This window comes from Asparagus officinalis, chromosome 7, assembly GCF_001876935.1.
Source record: "Asparagus officinalis chromosome 7, Aspof.V1, whole genome shotgun sequence".
NCBI classification, from domain to species: Eukaryota; Viridiplantae; Streptophyta; class Magnoliopsida; order Asparagales; family Asparagaceae; genus Asparagus; species Asparagus officinalis.
Window position 1 is genome coordinate 148,389,927 of NC_033800.1, and position 22,019 is coordinate 148,411,945.

Consider the following 22,019-nt stretch of genomic DNA (forward strand, 5'->3'; position numbering starts at 1 on the left):
TCTTGAATTGGTTGCTCTTTAGGATTTGCATTGCATTTCTTGTTTTCCACTTGATCTTCAGCATACAAAAAATAATTGCAAGGCTTGTTTGGGTATTTTCCACACTCCCAAAAGTATTTTCCTTTATTCTTATCATTCTTGCATGTCTTCAATGGTGTTGAGATTTTGCAAAAACAATGAACCTCCTTTGTCTGCGACACTTGTGATGAAATCACATTAATGTGATTTTGGATAATGCTAACTATCTCTTTGTTTTGAGCAAGATTCATAATGGCCAAATTTGTTTTAGTGCTCATACTTATATATTGGACAAATTTTCAAAATCAACCATTTTCGAAATTTAAATAGCAAAACCGACCTCTTCGAAATTTATTCAGCAAAACCGACCTTTTTCTTTTGAAAAGGGTCGGTTTTGCTGCGGAAAATTTTTTACGACATACACGGGACTGCTAGTCCCGTGTATTTCGTGGCAGTTTCGAATAACACGGGACTAGCAGTCCCATGTTTTTTGCAGAGACTAACATCTCTACAAAAATGAAGTGCACGGGACTGCTAGTCCCATGCATTTTGCAGAGACTCTATCTCTGCAAAAAAACAAGAGCACGGGACTGCTAGTCCCGTGCACTTCTTGGGCGCAATGAAATGCACGGGACTAGCAGTCCCGTGCATTTCCTGCACATTCACAACTATGCATGCATTTCTGCTACGGGATAATTCCCTATACAAACTCATATTTCAAATGCAACAATCATAAATTACACCATTGCATAAACACATATATCAATTCCCTGTACAAACTCATATGTCAATTCCCTGTATAAACACATATCAAATCTAAAAATCATAAAATACACCACAAACTTACGAATCCAAATCCAACAAATCACGCCACAAACCCACTTACAAATCTAATAAGTCACACCACAATCTCAGCTACAAATCCAAAAACCGTATATTGTCCCGAAATACGTTTGTAATGTACATATCAAAATAGGATTGTAATTTATATAACAATATCGATTAGCTTACATACATCCAAGAACTCTTCTCCTCCTCCTTTGTCTTCGGCCTCCTCTATCCCGACCTTCGATGAGTTCATGATCCGGTTGCGTTTGTGGTTGTGACGGTCCAGCTCCATCGTCAACACGTTGGGAAGGCCCAGCTTCATTGTCGTTTCTGCGTCGTCCTCGTCTGTGTCGTTGTTGACGTGTGTATACTAATTGCGCTACTTCTCGTCCATCATGAAGGTCTTCATGAGTTCGATGTAAGGCTTGGTGAAGCCTCTGCATTATCGACTGATATATTGATGCATGTTTCTGTGCTTCGGGATATGTACCTGCGAGAGATAATTCAAAAAAATCCGAAATGCAGAAATTACTTTAAAATTCAAATTACAATATGTAAATTTTATATTTAATTCTATATTACCTGCTCGAGCCAATTCCAAGCCACTATTTGCAATGGTTTGAACATCATCTATTGCTGATACCTGCAAATTTTTAAAAAAACATAATTTAGCAATATTGAAAAATACTAATAAAAATGAATAAATTTGAAAATACTTACTAATTCTCTCTCATCTATACCCCGAGGCACATATCCTCTTTGCAACTCAACCGGGGACGTGGTCGCATGGAGTATCCATCTTCTAGTTATCCTCCAATACCAAGTGTAGTAATCTGATTCCTGGGGAGTTGGCTCGATTTGCTCAACAATACAAAAATGTCTATCATTCCATCTGTGTATATAATTTTGATGCTCAGCTGCCCAGTCCTTTTGTTGGCCTCCTTTCTTCGCCTTCCTCTCTATTTTTTCAACAAATTGCGGAACATGTTGTGCAAGACCAAATTGTCGAAGCACGCGGTCCGGTACATGCATTTCTACTATCTCGAAACATATTAGAGGAACTCTGGCTCTCCATATAACTGGGTATTCTGTGCATATCGGGGGTAGATGATCGAGAAATGGGGTGTAGGGCTCCCATTCCATCTACAGAGTATTACATATAATTGTTGCATATCATTAAAACGAAAGTTGATATATAGAAGAAAAAACTCGTTTTTATAGAAATGATACCTGAAAAATCTTCATGCGGTCAAGCTCATTTCGGTAGAAATCTAACTGTCTCGCCGGGGTCTCGTCAAAACATTTTTGGACATTCCATCTGTGTTAGTTTCAAAATTCAGTACCAAATGAATAACTACAATTATATTTACTACGTTAAAAAATATAATACCTGCATCCTAGTGGAATTTGTCTGTCTAATTGTAAATTCACCAAGAGAATGCCCACTTAAATGTTGTAGTTGACACCACGGCTCTTGACTTGGAGATGTCATAAAACCACTCAACTCATTGTCTAAGTCCATCATCCGAGAAAACTCTCCTTGTGGTCGTGAAACTTGGGCAAATTCTTGAATCGGATACTTCTCAATGAACAACTCAACTGACACTTGCTTCTCCACTAATTGTTTCATGTCATTCAATTCTTCATCGTCGGTAATCGCCACAGCAATAGTTCTACTCTCATTTATCGGACAATTGAAGAACACTTTAATTGCATACCATGCTTTATTAATTTTCGTAACTCTGTGTATTTCATTCATCATTCCATCAAAATTTAATGACTTGGATAGCATAAACATTTTCCTAGAACCTCCCTCATACATCGGCATACTATTCAATCCGACGCCGAGGCTCCCATTGAAGAAGCAAATAATGGGTATAGAGTTTGCCATCGAAGCTGAAAATCAACAGTCCATCATATGTAAATAATCTATTATAACTGTAAATATTAATCTTAATTTAAAGTCAAATTTAAAACCCTAATCTCAACTACAAAGCAAATAATGGCTAAATTCCCTAATCCCAAATCACATTATTCATGTCTAAACCCTAATTATGGTTAAACCCTAATCTCAAATCACATTATTCATATCTAAATCCTAATCATGTCTAAACCCTAATCACATTATTCATGTCTAAACCCTAATTCCCTAATCTCAACTAAATACATTCCTAAATTTCAACCTTAATCCCAAATCTCAATTAAATCCATTCCCAAATCTCAACCATAATTCCCAAATCTCAACCCAAATCCATTCCCAAATCCGAAATTTCATGGCTAATCAAAATAAAAAAAACAAAATTTACCTTGGTCGCCGGCGGCGGTCAGAGCGAACTTGGTCGGCGGCGGCGGTGGTCGGAGGGCGCTTGGTCGGCGGCGGCAGTGGTCGGCGTCGATGGGTTTGAGGAGAGGGTGAAAGAGGTGGGGTAAAAGGGTTTAGGTGAAAAAAAGTTCGGTCAAGAGGAAGAAACTCACGGGTTGGTTTTTACCCCCGATTGCACGGGACTGCTAGTCCCGTGTTATTCGAAACTGCCACGAAATACACGGGACTAGCAGTCCCGTGTATGTCGTAAAAATTTTTCCGCAGCAAAACCGACCGAAAAGGGTCGGTTTTGCTGAATAAATTTCGAAGAGGTCGATTTTGCTATTTAAATTTCGAAAATGGTTGATTTTGAAAATTTGTCCTTATATATTTTGCTTGGATTATTTACCGTTGGGAACTTGTGACCGTTGGAGTGCTTTTTGAAACACATGAAACCAAGTATGATTTTCGCCCAACGACTTGTAATGTGCTTTGTTTTTCTGGGTGGTAACCTCACCAATGTGACCATTTCATACATATTTTTTTGCCAACCAAACTAAAGAAATACAGGAAATGATTTATCTCGTATTAGATATCTTCACCTTTTTTTTGATCCAAACACGAAAGGTGACCACCATATGAGTGACCTAGCTATTTCTATCCTTGGTTTCCATGATTTTCATGCGAAACAAACATAGCATAACTATTTACATAACATCCGTGGAAATGGCGAACAACAAGTTTTACTTATTGTTTTCAATTTCCATGTTTTTGTCAAAGCGAACCAAATGTGTCCTTAATGGGCCAATAATTGCAAAATTGAAATAAGCTAGGTTCTTTTCCGTAGGCTAAAAGGCCAATTTGCTCCTTGTACTAAGGATTCATACTCAAATTGGTCCATGCACTTTCTTTTTTCTCAAGTTAGTCTTGTACCTCTGTTTGTTGGAAAAATTCGATGTAAAAGAAAGAAAGAAATATTGACTTGTATTCTCTCTAAATTAATTACAGTTGGATTTTCTGATTACAAAAGAGAAGAGAACGAATTTGATTCTCCCATTTGTTTAAAACTGGGTTCTTCACGATGACGATGGAGTGCCTCCCTCGAATGCTCGCGTCGAGTTTGCTCTCCGTTGACGATCTGATCGTCTTTTATCTCGTGGGAACAATGAACTTCTGTGGAAAGTTTGATGGATAACTCTTTAACGAGTTTAAGAACTCTGAACGAGTTAGAACTCTGTGAATAGAGTTGTTAGAACCAAAGATTCGGTTGATGACCAAGCAGATATTCTGTTGTTGAAGAATCCTTTCAGATTTGATCTTCTGAACTCGATTCAAAAATCATATCTCCAAGGATTTCGTCTCCCCTGCCTCTCTGTGCGGTTGAGATCCTGAGGAACCTCCAAACCCGTACGGTTTAGATGCTGAAAATCCAACCTGCTGCCTCTCCGTTCCCAAAAAGCTAGCCCCTAACTCAGTTAAGTTTGTTGAGATTTTATAGGTGGATAAGAGGTTGTAACTGCCCTCTAAATCCACTCCTAAGTAGGCGTGATTTCCTCATATCGTGGGGAAAATAGTTCTGAAACCGTTTGACTCATGTTTGAACGAGTCAAACGCCCAATCTGGCGTTCAGAACCCCAACTTCGCGTCTTGGAATTGAGACGCGAGGTTGGGTGTTGACTGAACATCAATGAGCGCGAGGGTCGCTCGTGTTTTGCTTGTTGCAGCTTGGAAACGCTGGGGTCGGGTGTTGGTTGAACCTCAAGAACGCGAGGGTCGTTCGCTTTTGACTTGTTGTAGCTTGGAAACGCGGGGGTCGCCTGCACTTCCAGAATTGTAACGCAGGGATGACTTCCGCATTTTAAGAGAGGTTAGTTGATCTGTAACCTCTTCTACAGAGAGTTGCAAGGACCGTTGTTCAGTAATCCTAGCTTTAGCTGTTGTGGAGTGTGAAAGTCGTCAGATTGTAACTTTCACTGTAAATTGTGAAGACTGCTGAATAGAGTTTTCATCAGTTGTTGGAAGTGTCGTTGAATTGTAACTCTTCTCGATCTATGTGAAAAGTCCTCCGTTTGCAGCTTTCGTTTGTTAGCATGAAAGCTATTTGATTGTAGCTTTCATTGTTGGAACTTGATGGGGGATCAATTGTGATATTTAGACGAATATTTGCCCACAGCTCTCTACCAAGCAACTCACCAACTAAGTCCAACCTTTTATTTCTGAAATCATCATACTTCTCATCAGCATCTCTAATAGTTGCTAATATAATATTAGTCATGTTGTTGTCGCAGCCATCAAGATCAATCATCTCAAATATGAGGCCGTGTTTGTAGCGATTATAATGTCGCGAATGCAATGATTTAGAAATCTCTTCTGTTTTGATTGTAAGGATGAATTCTGCTTCTTGATTTAAAGGAACCATTGCCTTGTAATCTCGTGGGGATCAGCTATCCATTGTGATTTTTAGACAGCCTACAGAACCCCCTCCAAAGTTTTTAAAAGTTCGCGGTTGACTGGGACGAATTTTCGGAATACTTTGGATCCTAAAATTTAGTAGATTGATTGTTCGCTCCGTCTGATTTGAAGACATCGCGAAACTGGTTGTCGGAATGTTGAAATGTTGCTTCCTCGAACCAAATAAAACAGCTTTTGAGCCTTGATGATAATGAAGAATGAGGTGTGCTCCAAATCGAATCTGATGGTTTTAGCGTTGCTGATTGTAATCTGCCTGCACCCATCTGATAGACTCCCTAGTGGAGTCGCCTGTTTCTTCTCTATTTTGGTCACCTTGATGGCTGACCTCATTTTTTTTATTTGAGGCCGTGTCGTATCTCCTGTTGATCATCATGCGTGGGTGAACTCTGCGCTTGAGAGTTTGAACGCGTAGGTGAGCCTCGCGTTTGGAATTTTAACCAACTCGAACGCTAGGATCGAGTTTGGGCGGGATTCTGGCCTCGAATCCCGTCTGTTACGATTTGACAGCTCACAGCTGTCTATAAATAGACCACTGGAGGTCAAATCAAGAGTCATTCGACTCTTCTTGAAACTTTAACGAGATTTTCGTTCTCATCTCCGGCGAGCACTGTTCCTCTTCTCCTCCGACTAGACTCCATGGCACCCAAGAAGATTGTTCCTCGTCCCTCTAAGTCCGACGTTGCCGGGCCGGCGGCGCTACTGCTCAGGCGAACGTGCCGCCCCAACTTCCTTTGATCGGCGGTGAGTACGACATCTGTGGTCATTAAACTTGCTTCGGCAAGTTCTGATCTTTGTATCAACGAGGAAACTCGTTTCAACAACGCGGGGCTGGACTCCGTCGTTTGGTATTTTTGACGAGGGGTTCGACCTCCGCATCTTAGATTCTTGACGCAAGGCTCGACCTATGTGTCTGAACTTTTTGACGCGAGGTTCGATCTTCGCGTCTGAGCTTTTTGACGCGAGGTTCGACCTTCACGTCTGAGATTTTTGACGTGAGGTTCGACCTTCGCGTCTGAGATTTTCAATGCAAGGTTCGACCTCTGCATCTAAAATCTGCCTTTGCGTTGTCTAACTTTTTTCTTTATTTTGCAGTGCGTCATACCAGCGAGCCTCTACCTTTTCGCCACCATTTTGGGCACGAAGGTGGTGTGGATCCAAATATAACCTTCAACATGCGCCAAGAACTCCCAGTTTTCCGAATTAAGGAAAAGAGTCGCGTGGAACTAATCACCCAAGCTTCTCCTGAGACCCTTTGGATATTGGTTACGGACGCTCGACTTGGAAACTTGAGCCGTAAGCCAATAGTCAAACCTGGATTCCTCTTCGGGGATTTTGTTGACTTCGAGGCAGGCGCTGATCATCATATAAGTGAAATATAATGAATTCAAAGCAACAAATCAAAACAAAATTTTTAACAAAAGAATTTTAAGAGAGGCAACAATATATCAAGCTCTAAAGCTTGTTCTAACCCATATATTCATTCTAGCATCCGATAAACATGATTTGGGAATAAACACCCAATAAACCCGGAGGGTTATATAAATGCACTCTTCTTGCCCAATATGGAGAGGATGTTCCCCATGTCATACTTCCAGTGCGCTTCCATCCCCAGACGCATGGATTGGAACCTCGTCATGGATCATGATGGAGTTGTTCTCGGGACCCTAACTTTTTAAGGGTGCGCACACTTGGTTACAACAGGCAGGTGACAGCTTTACGGCCAGGTTTATTCGCTAAGGAGTTTCCCGTCGGTGAAGTGGCCAGTCCGGCGAATACCTTTATCAAGAAGTTTCATGCAAAGAAAGGAGAGTTTCCCGCACAAGGATTTAGAACTCCTGGCTGGGTTCATTCTCCGGTGACATGGTGGTGGACCCGGATGACCAAGTTTATTTTGGAGGAATTGGAAGTCCCTCTTGCTCGAGCTGGATTGCAGATTCCTGTGCGGGCTACTAAGTTCGGGATTATCCAGAGCCACTTTCATTTCTTCTCCATATTGGAGAAGTATAATCCTGAGACTTGTACTTTCTTTACCCCTGTGGGGGAATTAGGCTTCGCTCTTCACGAGAGGCATGAAGTCTTGGGTCTTCTTCTTGGGGATTTACCGTATGAAGAATTTGTTCCGGGATCCGCGGAACTTAAAATTTTGAAGAAGACCAGCCCCGAAATTTATGCCACCCTCTGGGAAGTAATGTGTCACTTCCACATTTGTATGCAGCAGACGGGGGCCTGAGGAAGCGGCATTAACCAAGTGTCTTGGGCTGAATATTTATTCAGAACTTGACCAATAAGGGAGCCTCAGTGACCAGATTATCTGCAAGCACTTTGGGGGAGGTTCAGGCCCGAATCGATGATGCTACCTCCCACTACACCAACGAGGCCAAGGAAGATGTTTTCCCGGCTCATACGGAGTTTGAAAGCTTCCATTATCAAGCTCTGAGTCCAATTTCCGACACGGCGATGTTGGCTGGATTCTTAATATTGTGGCTCAAGCGTTGCGTCGTTCCAACTAGGCCGATTGATGCCCTCGCTGTTGAGGTGGTCTACCCGGCTGTTCTTTTGGCACATGGGAGGCCTGTGAGCCTCCTCAATGCCATGGTGAGTTGCTTGCAGAATGGGCTGCGTGAATTGGCTCTGGATTTCACTGATGTTACAGAGGTGGAGTCTGGAGGCCATAAGGTTTTCAAAACTCCCAATCCCAGGGTGCCACTGCCATATACCTATCTGATGGCTTGGTACGTGCTTCATTGCCCTCCCCTAATGAGTGCAGCCTCTCCCCCAGGAGACTCATTTACCCCATTTGTGCAACGACTAGAATCTGCAAAATGGGGGGGGTATATGGTTAGAATTCGCCAAATTTTATCGCAAGACACCCACTACCATATCTTCCGCTGTTTCCCTGATTTTGAAGGCGGCATCTATGGAGCAGAATATCAGGACGTAGCAGGTCCTAATGGATTCACTCAGCTGAGCGGGGGTGTTTTCCATTGGCTTCTCTCTATCAGGCTAGGCTACTTGATCTTCCGGCAAGGCGCCAACTGTTTTATTGAGCCCTACCAACCCTATAGGTTCGCTCGCCAATTTGGGTATGATCAGTTGTACGTCGGGAACCCTCGTCCTCAACTCTCAGTTGTGGGCAATTTATATGAAGGAGCCAGGGCTTAGTATTATTCTGTGGCAGGCTGTACCAAGGCCATCTTCAGGCTTCCCCACAAAACTCCTAACTCCTGTACTTCCATAAGCTTCTGTAATTGGTATTTCGCCACTTCTCAGACTCCCAATTACAACTTGAATACATCTTTCCTGAAAGACATTAGGCATATGTATGCTTTAAGGAAGGGGTCCAAGACATCCCGCTTGAGAGGTATTGACGAATTTCTATCTATCGAGAATCAGCCTGCTGGGCAGGAAGAGGAACAAAGAGCTGAGCTTGTTCCGGTGGAAGAACAACGAGTGGTTGATTCTCCCACGACGAGAGCAGCGGGGAAAAGAAAACTCTCTACGGATGAAGCAGGCAGATACGATAAGCAGATTCGTCGGAAGTTGATGGTTGATTCTCCTCCCCCTAAAGGCCAGCAAAAATCCAAGTTGATGGCTGATGCCATCAGAGCTGCTGAAGATGAAGAACAACAGGAATCTTTCGTTGCAGGCCTGCCACATAGAACTGGACTTCGTTCTCATGGCCTAACCCTATCGAGCGAAGCCTCTTCTTATCATCCCCCCGAGGATGAAGAGGGCGAATTAATGGCTACAGATGCAGAATCTGCTCTGGTGATGGACCTTCCTAAGTCTCCTACATTAGAACCAGGGGGTCTCAAAGAGAATCTATCCCCTCCTCCTTCAGCATTAATGTCACAAGCTGGTGATTTAATTCCTAGTCCTACAACGGGACTTATGAATAAACCAGTTGCTGGCACAAATCTTCCTGAACCCTCGGCTACCCGGGATGATGAGGAGCAAGTTGATTATGAAGGCTCCACAATTGGTGATGCAGCTGACGAAGATAGAGGTGCTGAAGATGCTGACGTTGGCAACATGCCAGGTGATGACGCAGGGGACGAAGAGCATAATTCTATGGATGACATAACCATTTTTGATGATGCTCCCAAGGTCCCATCCGATAAAGCATCTGGTTATACTCCTTTTCACATCTCCGGTAAGCCTAGTTTTCTTCGAATTCTTCCGCATGTTCTTTCCGCGTTCCGACCCTTTTTTTGTGCAGGTTCACCTTCTCCCGGGACTACTGCTGCTACTACTTCGAAGCAAGATCCTGCGCAGATGTCGGCTCCTTTACAAGAGCAACATTTACCTGGCTCACCTACGGCAACTGCTTCACCTGCAGCATGTCGGCTCCTTTACAAGAGCAACATTTACCTGGCTCACCTACGGCAACTGCTTCACCTGCAGCATTGCCTGAAACTACTGCCGCGACTCCTCCTCTGGAACAGCAGATCGTGCAGGTGTCAGCTCCTGCGCAAGAGCAGCCTCTACCTGCCTCATCTATTGTAGCTGCTTCGCTTACCGCATTGCTGAAGATCTCGCTTACTCCAACAGAGGCACGGCCAAGCACATCTCAGGCAAGGGCGATGATGGCTTTGACCTCAAGCCCATCACAATTGAATGTTTCTATCGCTTCTGCAGCTTCGGCGCCCGGATCCCCTGCACCAATTTCAATGGCTAGAGGAGCATCCCCGAGTGTCACTTCAAGTCTTATGGGTGCACCTACGTTCCTTCAAATTTCCTTGGTGTATTTGAATAGCCTCGCGAAGAAGGTGATTGAATATGTGGTGAGTGGTCAGGGAACTTTTAATTCTTTCTGACCTCTTCTGGAAGCAGGCTTAAACGGAGTCAGAAGTGTGGGAAACACTCTGTGGTTCGAGCACTGTTTTGAGATTATCCTTTGTTTGGAAGAATAATTACAGTATTTTGAGGCCTTGGGCCGCAGAGAGCTTCAGCCACAAATTGTGTCTACTTTGGCCAGTCTTCAGGTTGCAGAAGTGGCTCGCCGGGAGGCGATAGAACGGGACTTGGCTGAAAGAGAACGTCAAATCACGGAGCTTCGCGGGCATAATATTCGGAAGCGAGAAGAGTTAGAACGCTCGACTACTTCTATGAATTCGCTTTGTGATAAACTTGTTGAAGCTGAGGCTGAAGTCCTGCGATTAAAGGCTGAACTCTCCCGTGAAGAAAATGTTATCAATATCCTTAGCACCCAAAACGCTACTGGCACTTTGGAATATCATACGCAGGCTCGAGCTTTGGAATAAGCCAAGAATGAAGCGGCGGCTATCATCATACCCAGTGAGGAAGAACTCCGGGCAAAGGCTGAAGCCATGGTACGAACCACTCACGAGGAGGAGCTAACTGAAGTTAGGACCCAACTTATTTCTTTTGATTTAATGCACGAGTGAATTTTGCACTTGTAATGTTCTTTTGGTTCTTGAATAAAAAGTGATATTGATTCCTCATTGTTTCTTGCATTTATCGTGTTTTGATTTTAAGCAATAAATCACGAGAAATACCTGAGATGTATTCCCGATTTAGAATAGATCTCCACAATGGTTCTGGTGCAGAAAACTCTCTTTATTATCGTTTAAGATAACTCCAGAAAGTTTCAAACTGCTGAGGATTAATATTTTATTATTTTCCCGTAATGGGGCTGACTAGTAGAATTCTTCCTGTGTTATTTTTGCTTGGAACACTGGTATGTAGAGAAAATTGTAAAGAAGAGAATAAAGAAAATGTGACTTTGATTCCTTTGATCTCGGTTACAACTTGATTACAAAAGAGAGGAGAACGAAATTGGTTCTTCCCCTTTGTTTAAAACTGGGTTCTTCACGGTGGCGATGGAGTGCCTCCCTCGAATGCTTGCGTCGAGTTTGCTCTCCGTTGATGATCCGCACGTCTTGATTCACTGGAACGATGTCTTCTCCTCACGATTTGACGTTGTGGAGAACTTGCGTGGCAAGTTTGAGAACTCTGAACGAGTTTAGAAGAACTCTGTAAAAGAGTTGATTTGAACCGAAGATCGGTTAATAAGCCAAGGCTAGAAGAAGCTCTGTGGTCGATCGTTGCTGAAGGATCAAGGCCGATCTCCTCCAAAACCTTTGCTGCGAAGTCCCAGATCCGAAAATGCCAGCCTTGCTGCTAACTCTTCCGTTTCCAAAAGCCAGCCTTAACTCAGTTGAGTTTACCCATATTTATAGGGAATTAAGGGGTGTAACCGCCCCCTTACTTCGCTCCTAAGTGGGGCGGAAATCCCTCAAATCGTGGGAGTTTACCCATATTTATAGGGAATTAAGGGGTGTAACCGCCCCCTTACTTCGCTCCTAAGTGGGGTGTAACCGCCCCCAAATCGTGGGAAGCGGTTTTAGAACCGTTCAACTCATGTTGAATGAGTCAAACGCCCACGTTGGCATTCAGGACCCTAACCTCACGTCTTTGGATTGAGACGCGAGGTTGGGTGTTGGCTGAACATTGATGAACGCGAGGGTCGCTCGCGTTTGGCTTGTGCATTGTCGACGCGAGGGTCGCTGTTGGTTGAACACCATTGAACGCGAGGGTCGCTCACGTTTGGCTTGTGCATTGTCGACGCGAGGGTCGCTGTTGGTTGAACACCATTGAACGCGAGGGTCGCTGTTGGTTGAACACCATTGAACGCGAGGGTCGCTGTTGGTTGAACACCATTGAACGCGAGGGTCGCTCACGTTTGGCTTGTGCATTGTCGACGCGAGGGTCGCTGTTGGTTGAACACCATTGAACGCGAGGGTCGCTCACGTTTGGCTTGTGCATTGACGACGCGAGGGTCGCTGTTGGTTGAACACCATTGAACGCGAGGGTCGCTGTTGGTTGAACACCATTGAACGCGAGGGTCGCTGTTGGTTGAACACCATTGAACGCGAGGGTCGCTGTTGGTTGAACACCATTGAACGCGAGGGTCGCTGTTGGTTGAACACCATTGAACGCGAGGGTCGCTGTTGGTTGAACACCATTGAACGCGAGGGTCGCTGTTGGTTGAACACCATTGAACGCGAGGGTCGCTGTTGGTTGAACACCATTGAACGCGAGGGTCGCTGTTGGTTGAACACCATTGAACGCGAGGGTCGCTGTTGGTTGAACACCATTGAACGCGAGGGTCGCTGTTGGTTGAACACCATTGAACGCGAGGGTCGCTGTTGGTTGAACACCATTGAACGCGAGGGTCGCTGTTGGTTGAACACCATTGAACGCGAGGGTCGCTGTTGGTTGAACACCATTGAACGCGAGGGTCGCTGTTGGTTGAACACCATTGAACGCGAGGGTCGCTGTTGGTTGAACACCATTGAACGCGAGGGTCGCTGTTGGTTGAACACCATTGAACGCGAGGGTCGCTGTTGGTTGAACACCATTGAACGCGAGGGTCGCTGTTGGTTGAACACCATTGAACGCGAGGGTCGCTGTTGGTTGAACACCATTGAACGCGAGGGTCGCTGTTGGTTGAACACCATTGAACGCGAGGGTCGCTGTTGGTTGAACACCATTGAACGCGAGGGTCGCTGTTGGTTGAACACCATTGAACGCGAGGGTCGCTGTTGGTTGAACACCATTGAACGCGAGGGTCGCTGTTGGTTGAACACCATTGAACGCGAGGGTCGCTGTTGGTTGAACACCATTGAACGCGAGGGTCGCTGTTGGTTGAACACCATTGAACGCGAGGGTCGCTGTTGGTTGAACACCATTGAACGCGAGGGTCGCTGTTGGTTGAACACCATTGAACGCGAGGGTCGCTGTTGGTTGAACACCATTGAACGCGAGGGTCGCTGTTGGTTGAACACCATTGAACGCGAGGGTCGCTGTTGGTTGAACACCATTGAACGCGAGGGTCGCTGTTGGTTGAACACCATTGAACGCGAGGGTCGCTGTTGGTTGAACACCATTGAACGCGAGGGTCGCTGTTGGTTGAACACCATTGAACGCGAGGGTCGCTGTTGGTTGAACACCATTGAACGCGAGGGTCGCTGTTGGTTGAACACCATTGAACGCGAGGGTCGCTGTTGGTTGAACACCATTGAACGCGAGGGTCGCTGTTGGTTGAACACCATTGAACGCGAGGGTCGCTGTTGGTTGAACACCATTGAACGCGAGGGTCGCTGTTGGTTGAACACCATTGAACGCGAGGGTCGCTGTTGGTTGAACACCATTGAACGCGAGGGTCGCTGTTGGTTGAACACCATTGAACGCGAGGGTCGCTGTTGGTTGAACACCATTGAACGCGAGGGTCGCTGTTGGTTGAACACCATTGAACGCGAGGGTCGCTGTTGGTTGAACACCATTGAACGCGAGGGTCGCTGTTGGTTGAACACCATTGAACGCGAGGGTCGCTGTTGGTTGAACACCATTGAACGCGAGGGTCGCTGTTGGTTGAACACCATTGAACGCGAGGGTCGCTGTTGGTTGAACACCATTGAACGCGAGGGTCGCTGTTGGTTGAACACCATTGAACGCGAGGGTCGCTGTTGGTTGAACACCATTGAACGCGAGGGTCGCTGTTGGTTGAACACCATTGAACGCGAGGGTCGCTGTTGGTTGAACACCATTGAACGCGAGGGTCGCTGTTGGTTGAACACCATTGAACGCGAGGGTCGCTGTTGGTTGAACACCATTGAACGCGAGGGTCGCTGTTGGTTGAACACCATTGAACGCGAGGGTCGCTGTTGGTTGAACACCATTGAACGCGAGGGTCGCTGTTGGTTGAACACCATTGAACGCGAGGGTCGCTGTTGGTTGAACACCATTGAACGCGAGGGTCGCTGTTGGTTGAACACCATTGAACGCGAGGGTCGCTGTTGGTTGAACACCATTGAACGCGAGGGTCGCTGTTGGTTGAACACCATTGAACGCGAGGGTCGCTGTTGGTTGAACACCATTGAACGCGAGGGTCGCTGTTGGTTGAACACCATTGAACGCGAGGGTCGCTGTTGGTTGAACACCATTGAACGCGAGGGTCGCTGTTGGTTGAACACCATTGAACGCGAGGGTCGCTGTTGGTTGAACACCATTGAACGCGAGGGTCGCTGTTGGTTGAACACCATTGAACGCGAGGGTCGCTGTTGGTTGAACACCATTGAACGCGAGGGTCGCTGTTGGTTGAACACCATTGAACGCGAGGGTCGCTGTTGGTTGAACACCATTGAACGCGAGGGTCGCTGTTGGTTGAACACCATTGAACGCGAGGGTCGCTGTTGGTTGAACACCATTGAACGCGAGGGTCGCTGTTGGTTGAACACCATTGAACGCGAGGGTCGCTGTTGGTTGAACACCATTGAACGCGAGGGTCGCTGTTGGTTGAACACCATTGAACGCGAGGGTCGCTGTTGGTTGAACACCATTGAACGCGAGGGTCGCTGTTGGTTGAACACCATTGAACGCGAGGGTCTACTTGTATTCCACTCCCTTTGCTTTCAGGTCAAACCTATAAAAGTTAGGGCCACAACCAAAATCCCCTCTCGATTCCTTCAATGAACGAGAGGCCCATAAATTGAGCGATCAAACCTTCCTACAGTTAGGATTGTCTCAAAACACCCACTTGGTCAAACCTTCTTACAGTTAGGACCACAGTCAAAATCCCCTCTCGATTCCTCCAATGAACGAGAGGTTCACTTTCAAATCGAGTGATCAAACCTTCCTACAGTTAGGGTCATCTCAAACTCCTGCTTGGTCAAACCTTCCTACAGTTAGGACCAAAACCACAATTCATTCTCGATAAATGAGAAATTCATCTTATTTTCCAGATTCTCGGAGTGGACACCCCACTTCTAGTTTCTTCTTCGCTGGAAATAGAATATAAAATTCTTCCTTTCCAGAATCAGGGAATAGAATATAAAATTCTTCCTTCCTTGTCTGTTGGGTTCGCCTTCACCCTAAAAGAAGACCGGGAAATAGAATATAAAATTCTGCCTTTCCCGCATCGATCTTTTCCGAAATTTATCAATTTAGGATTCATCCTAGGAAGTTTATCCCGAATCCTAAGCAGGGATAAGTCTGCGCCTAACACGCGCTGCCGGTTTAGTCTTTCTCCGTAGAAAAAGACACCAGAGTTCGATTCTGGGGTATTCTATCCTGAAACCTGAGCAAGGATAAGTCTGCACTTAACCCGCGCTGCCGGTTAGTTCTTAACCGTTAAAAAGAACACCCGTCCACATATTCAACATTGTAGTAGGTTCCGATTGAAAAAGACACCAGGGTTCGATTCTGGGGTATTCTATCCTGAAACCTAAGCAAGGATAAGTCTGCGCCTAACCCGCGCTGCCGGTTAGTTCTTAACCGTTAAAAAGAACACCCGTCCACATATTCAACATTGTAGTAGGTTGTTATTAATAACACCAAAATCCATGCCTTACACGCATGGGGAATGTCATCCTGAATCCTAAGAAAGGATATGTCGACACCTAACACGTGTCGCCGGTTTAGTCTTTTACCGATTGAAAAAGACACCAGAGTTCGATTCTGGGGTATCTCATCCCGAAGCCTAAGTAGGGATAAGTCAACGTCTAATACACGTTGCCGGGTAGCCTATTCCCGTAACAATGGCGAAGCCTATGTATTCAACATCATAGCACAAAGTCTCAGAGAATTCACTCTCTTAGCACAACGTTACATGCGGAACGGACTTGAACAATCCGCATGCTAGCCCGACTCAAACGGTAGTCGGTAAAGGCTAATCAAACCCGTTGAAGGCTGGGGGTTAGCCAAAAACCCTAAAGTCAACGCCTAACACGCGTCGCCGGGTAGTCTATTTCCGTGAGAAAGACGAAGTCTATGTATTCAATATCGTAGCACTAAGAGCGTTAACTCTCTTAGCACAACGTTACATGGAACGGACTTGAACAATCCGCATGCTAGCCCGACTCAAACGGTAGTCGGTAAAGGCTCATCAAACCCGTTAATGGCTGAGGGTTTGCCAAAAATCCTATAAATACGAAAGTCACTGACGCATCAGCTCCATTAGTTGGTCTCGTGACTTGAGCATCCAACGACGTTCGAAACCCTAAGGTCAACGCCGGACAACGCGTAACCCTAGGTCAACGCCAGTCAATGCGTTGCGAGCAAAAATTCAACGTACGACGTTCGAGACCCTAGGATCAACGCCGGTCAACGCGTAACACTAGGTTGCCAAAAATCCTATAAATACGAAAGTCACTGACGCATCAGCTTCTTTAGTTGGTCTCGTGACCTGAGCATCCAACGACATTCAAAACCCTAGGATTAATGCCGGTCAACGCGTAACCCTAGGTCAACGCCAGTCAACGCGTTGCGAGCAAAAACTCAACGTACGACGTTCAAAACCCTAAGGTCAACGCCGGACAACGCGTAACCCTAGGTCAACGCCTATCAATGCGTTGCAATGAAAGAACTAAAACTCCAAAGAGTATACGAGAATAAACTGTTTCTCGATCCTCCAACCGGTATAAGAGGTTAAACTACTCCCATACTCCAATAAGGTATATGAGTATAAACTGTTCCCTAATTTTTTGAGAAGTTCCTGGAGAATGTTTTCTATAAATATTCTTAAGGATAACTCAACAATACGACGCCGGACAACGCGTTGCAGATAAAGATTCGACGCCAACAATCGATGGTCAGCTAAATCAGGAACCGACTTCAAAGTTCAAAATTCCGACAACGGTCAGACAATAAATGCAGCACCGAAACTCTTTCAGACATTCGACAAAGCACCGAATAGCCTGGAGAATTGAAGGAATCAAGAACGGAAGTCATTCCAAGGTCCCATTACACCGACTGAAGGTTGGGACAAGCATATCCAAAGTATTCCAGACTCTTCTATAAAAGAACGAGACTGAAATACTTTGGAGGGGGTATCTGTAGGCATATAAAATTGCTTATAGGTCCCCTAGCATAGCTCGGCACAAACCGACGAACCAACGAGGCGACGAGATCGACGAATCGCACGCAAGCGACGGAATGCATCCATACGCGTTCGGAATCAAGCCAAGTGTCAAAGAATCAACGAGTCATCCAACCGAGAACAGACTCAGACGAATCACGATCGAATCAAGATCAGTTTCGAACTCGAACTCAGAAGCGGATTTACTGCCAAATCAGGATTCCGACTCACTGCCAAATCAGATCAACAAATCAAAGTTTAAGTCAACCGAAACACGGACAAACGAGACAGCGCAAAACCTCGGAAAACCCACACCTAAGGGGGCGGGTTGGAAATTTTGGAGAGGCGAAGCCCTGCTGGATTGGAGACTCAGAACTTAACAAGATTCAAGCTTTGGGACTTCGAGGACTTGCACATCCAGATCTGGTGCTCGACGATCATCAACGCCAAATAAGGCAGGAGTTCGAGAGGACCGGATCTCAGATCTACGCATACGTACTCCGGATCTAAGCTTGGTCTTAGATCCCGAGACTTGGACGATTGTTTCCTTGGTGAAACAATCCTCCCCGGCTATTATTTCCTTGGTGAAATAATACCCGTTGTACTGCGTAGATCCGACCGGATCTAGATCGCGCGGTGGTCCACGGCAAACAACCCCGGCGCAGGCAAAGAACCCACACAAGCGAGCGACCGCAAAACAGGAGCTCGTGATTCGTTCGACAAACAAGGAAACAAAGTTGTAATTTTCATTTCTTTTCAATTTGATTTTCGTTGTAACCGGATCTTATAAAAAGACCGGATCTTTGTAATCGATAGACTATTACAAGAGTGTACGATGGAATCATTAATGAAGAAAGCAACGAATTTCCCCGCGAACAGTAACAGTAGCCATAGATTGTTGTAGATCTTCACTATCCAATGTGAAGCTTAGCATGCTAAGGTAATTTTTAAAAACAATCTCTTATACTCCAGTTTTGTCACTTATATCCTCCAGAACAATCTGAAAAATAATAGCAACATTAATTTTATAGTTATTGGTTATACCCACTTATTCCCTATTTTGGTATCTATAAGATATATTTATTTTGGTGTCTATTATTTTTGGTACACCCCTTTGAATGCTTCTCTAGTGTGTATTTCCAAATGGCTAAATACGAGATTGGTATTTTTTGTTGAACCATTTTGACAATTTGGTATTTTTTGTTGCCCCGGCAACAATTTGGTATTTTTTGTTGACCCATATTGACAATTTGGTATTTTTTTATTACCACAGCAACAATTTAGTATTTTCTTGTTGATCCAGATGGTCAAATAGGCCCAAAACTTGGTCACCGGCGAGAAGGATTTAAAATTAGTCCATCAAATCTTCACTGTTTTGATACTTGTCCCCCAAATCATTAAATTTTGAAAGCAATTTAATTATTTGACTTAATTACAAACCCAAACTCTTTTCAAATTCTCATCTTCTCCATTTCATCACTTGCAGCCTCCCTTACCCATTTAACTCAATTACAAATCCAAACTCATTTTAAACTCTCATCTTCTCCTTTTCATCCTCTTACAAACCCAAATCCTATTTAATTCAATTACAAACTCAAACCCATTTCAAACCCTCATCTTCTTCATTTCATCCCTTTACAAACCCCTTACTCATTTAACTCAATTATTAATCCAAACCCATTTTAAACTTTTGGGTTTAAAATAGAGAAGATGAGAGTTTGAAATAGGCTTGGGTTTGTAATTGAGTTAAATGGGTAAGGAGATAAGGAATGTAATCGAGAAGATGAGAGTTTGAAATGGATTTTGATCTGTAATTGAGTTGAATGGGTTTTGTGTTTGTAAGGACATGGACAAGATGAGAGTTTGAGATGGGTTTGGGTTTGTAATAGAATTAAATGGTTAAGGGGTTTGTAAGGGGATGAAATGGACAAGATGAGAGTTTGAAATGCATTTAGATTTGTAATTAAGTTAAGTGGGTAGGAGATTTCTAAGGGGATGTAATGTAGAAGATGAAATTTTGAAATTAGTTTGGGTTTGTAACTAAGTTAAATAGGTAAAGTATTTTCAAATTTTAATGATTTGGGGGGTGGGGCAAATATAAAAATAGCAAAGATTTGAAGGACTAATTTCAAATTTTTCTAGCCGACAATCAAGTTTCGGACCTATTTGGCCTTCGGGTTCAATAAAAAAATACCAAATTATCACCGGAGTGACAAAAAATGTCAAAATAGGTCAACAAAATACCAATGTGGTATTTTGGCCATTTCCAAATGATAAGCATGTTGCATGGACATTTTGTTTGCTCCCATTCAAGGAAATGTCAGGAGGTTACGCCCCTAGTCCAATCCCGTCCTAGCAGCCATTACACCAGAGATTATGTTGGTTATCATTCTCTCCTATTATAATTAAAGGTTTGAGGTCTTGGCGTCAATCATACCTCATGTTTGCTTTATTGGCATGGGTGTTGGCGCATATATGGTTTTCAATTGGAAGAATTAATAAGTATAATAATTTAGTTTAGTCATAGGTTTCTATCAATCGATTTCTTTTTCTTAATTCTCTCCAATAAAACATTTGCAAATCAACTTGTGGTAATTTAAGCCTTCGAGCTCCTCATTCATTTGTCATTGGCGAGAAATGTCCTCTAGTAGTCTTTATGTAATACCGGATGGACGGGTGTCTCGGGCCACTTACAACTCGACCAAATAGGTAATGCTTGAAATCGAGCACGACATTGTCGATATGTATTAGTATCAGCCTATACTTCAAACCTTGATTAGTTCTTTTTTCATCGGATTAATATATACCAAACACCTTCAATGCACCCAATGGAATGGAAATTGTTGTTCGATGAAAATCTTAATTACCTTTGGAGCATATAAAATGAGAATGCAAATGAGGTATCTGGTATACGTACATGTGTGTCTGTGTGCACATGGGCACGTACGTGCGTCTGGGGTTCTGTTTGTGTGGGTGTCGACCAATAATGTATCCTTATCCCAGCTAAACTGAATTGTAGCAATGAAACTTTGTGGAGATACTTACTAAATGAATAAATGGGTAACCTTATTAGTTGTGCCAACTTGTATGATATATCATCCTCATTCACCTCTAGTTGGACGAGCTGAGGACTGTGTATGAGGAACTGCCGGATCTTCTGGATCAGGTAACAAATGGTTTCTCAATATCCAGATTCTCAAGTGACCTCCTGCTTTATGTTTTCATGTATTACCCATTACATTAATTACCGTGCAGGTGTCAGCATCTGAAAATGCTTCTCTTCCTCTTATGCATGATAATAACAGAGCTCCACATATTGTGTATGTTCATCAAATAGGTCGGTGCATTCTTTTTTCCTTTATTCTATAAGTTGTGATTCTTAGTATTCACTTGTGTTCCACATTTCATTTTTACATGGTGAATTTCCTTCAAATTGTTTCATATATTATAAATTTTGTGACTACAGTTGCCTACACCCAAGTAAAGTTTAAATTTTGCGGAGTAAGCGTATGAATGTTATTTTGTGTATGTTGTATCACGGCTTGATATAATTGGTGACCGCAGTGGTTTGTTATAATAACAGACCATTTGTTTATTTATTTGCATAGGCAGTTCTTTTCATATTAACGTTATTTTGTGTATGTGTGTATGTTCTTTTTCACTTATGGCCGCTGTTGTTCTAAGTTTGCTTTATAATTGTACAAGTATTGTTGATCTTCCCAATATTTTTTTATTATTCCTCATACCGCAATAGCTAAAACTTGGGGATTGGGATCCTCTACTAAGGCATAGTGTCTCCTAATATCTCCTAATGCATCTTCACCTTTCATTGCATAGTACCTCCTCATATTTTGTGTTTATGCACAAAATGAAAGGTGGAGATGCATTAGGAGATATTAGCAGGCACTATGCCTTAGTAGAGGATCTCAATCCAAAACTTGGTACGATTTTAAATTGCCTTCGTTTTTTTAAATCGAATAAGACACATGTAAATGCTGTTGGAAAGTCTTTGCTTAGGGGACCGTGCTCACTATATTGGAGGGACATGCGATTATGGCTTTCTTTTAGTGGCTTTGAAGTTCTTACTAACTTACTACACCTATGCTGTCAATCTAATCATGTTATTGTTGCTTTCTTCGCAAATGGTACACACAATTTTTCCATCGTTCTTTCTCTTACTTTTATTCCTGCGCATTTATCTCATTTTCCATAGGATACTTAATGTGTACTTATGATAAGCTTGAAGAAGAGGACCTGCAACAGCTTCAAGATTTTGAATTTGCGGTATGTAGCTATTTTATGTTTTTGTAAATCATTCTCCATATAGAATTAACATAAATTCCAATTCAGTTTTCAGAAGATGGGGATGAGAAGAAATATTTTTATCACACTTTCAAAACTAGAGAATTGGACAACCTTCTTGGAGATATATATCATAAGATTCTTGGTATGTTGTTATCCATTTCTGTTCTGTTCCCTGGTCAGAATGACAATTGTAATAATCATAAACTATAGTAA

At 43.6% G+C, this 22,019-nt stretch overlaps 1 protein-coding gene and 2 long non-coding RNA genes across 8 annotated transcripts in view; 1 reads left to right on the plus strand and 2 right to left on the minus strand.

Annotated features, from left to right (window-relative positions):
• The window catches only part of LOC109849128 (DNA mismatch repair protein MSH5), a 120,906-nt gene that overhangs the window by 86,167 nt on the left and 12,720 nt on the right, over positions 1–22,019 (plus strand). For all 6 annotated transcript variants that reach the window (XR_002248998.1, XM_020418937.1, XM_020418941.1 and 3 more), the window contains 4 exons: positions 20,617–20,667; positions 20,757–20,838; positions 21,715–21,785; positions 21,852–21,948. Coding sequence is in view for 5 of the 6 variants with exons in the window: in XM_020418937.1 (XP_020274526.1) it covers positions 20,617–20,667; positions 20,757–20,838; positions 21,715–21,785; positions 21,852–21,948 (301 nt within the window). In the remaining variant the exon portion in view is untranslated. The remainder of the gene's footprint in view (positions 1–20,616; positions 20,668–20,756; positions 20,839–21,714; positions 21,786–21,851; positions 21,949–22,019) is intronic.
• On the minus strand, positions 1,026–1,623 carry LOC109849130. The gene is made up of 3 exons (XR_002248999.1): positions 1,567–1,623; positions 1,429–1,489; positions 1,026–1,336 (listed from the first exon to the last, which is right to left on the minus strand). It is a non-coding gene; the product is annotated as an uncharacterized LOC109849130 (long non-coding RNA).
• LOC109849131 lies at positions 1,620–2,264 on the minus strand. The gene is made up of 3 exons (XR_002249000.1): positions 2,237–2,264; positions 2,077–2,164; positions 1,620–1,989 (listed from the first exon to the last, which is right to left on the minus strand). It is a non-coding gene; the product is annotated as an uncharacterized LOC109849131 (long non-coding RNA).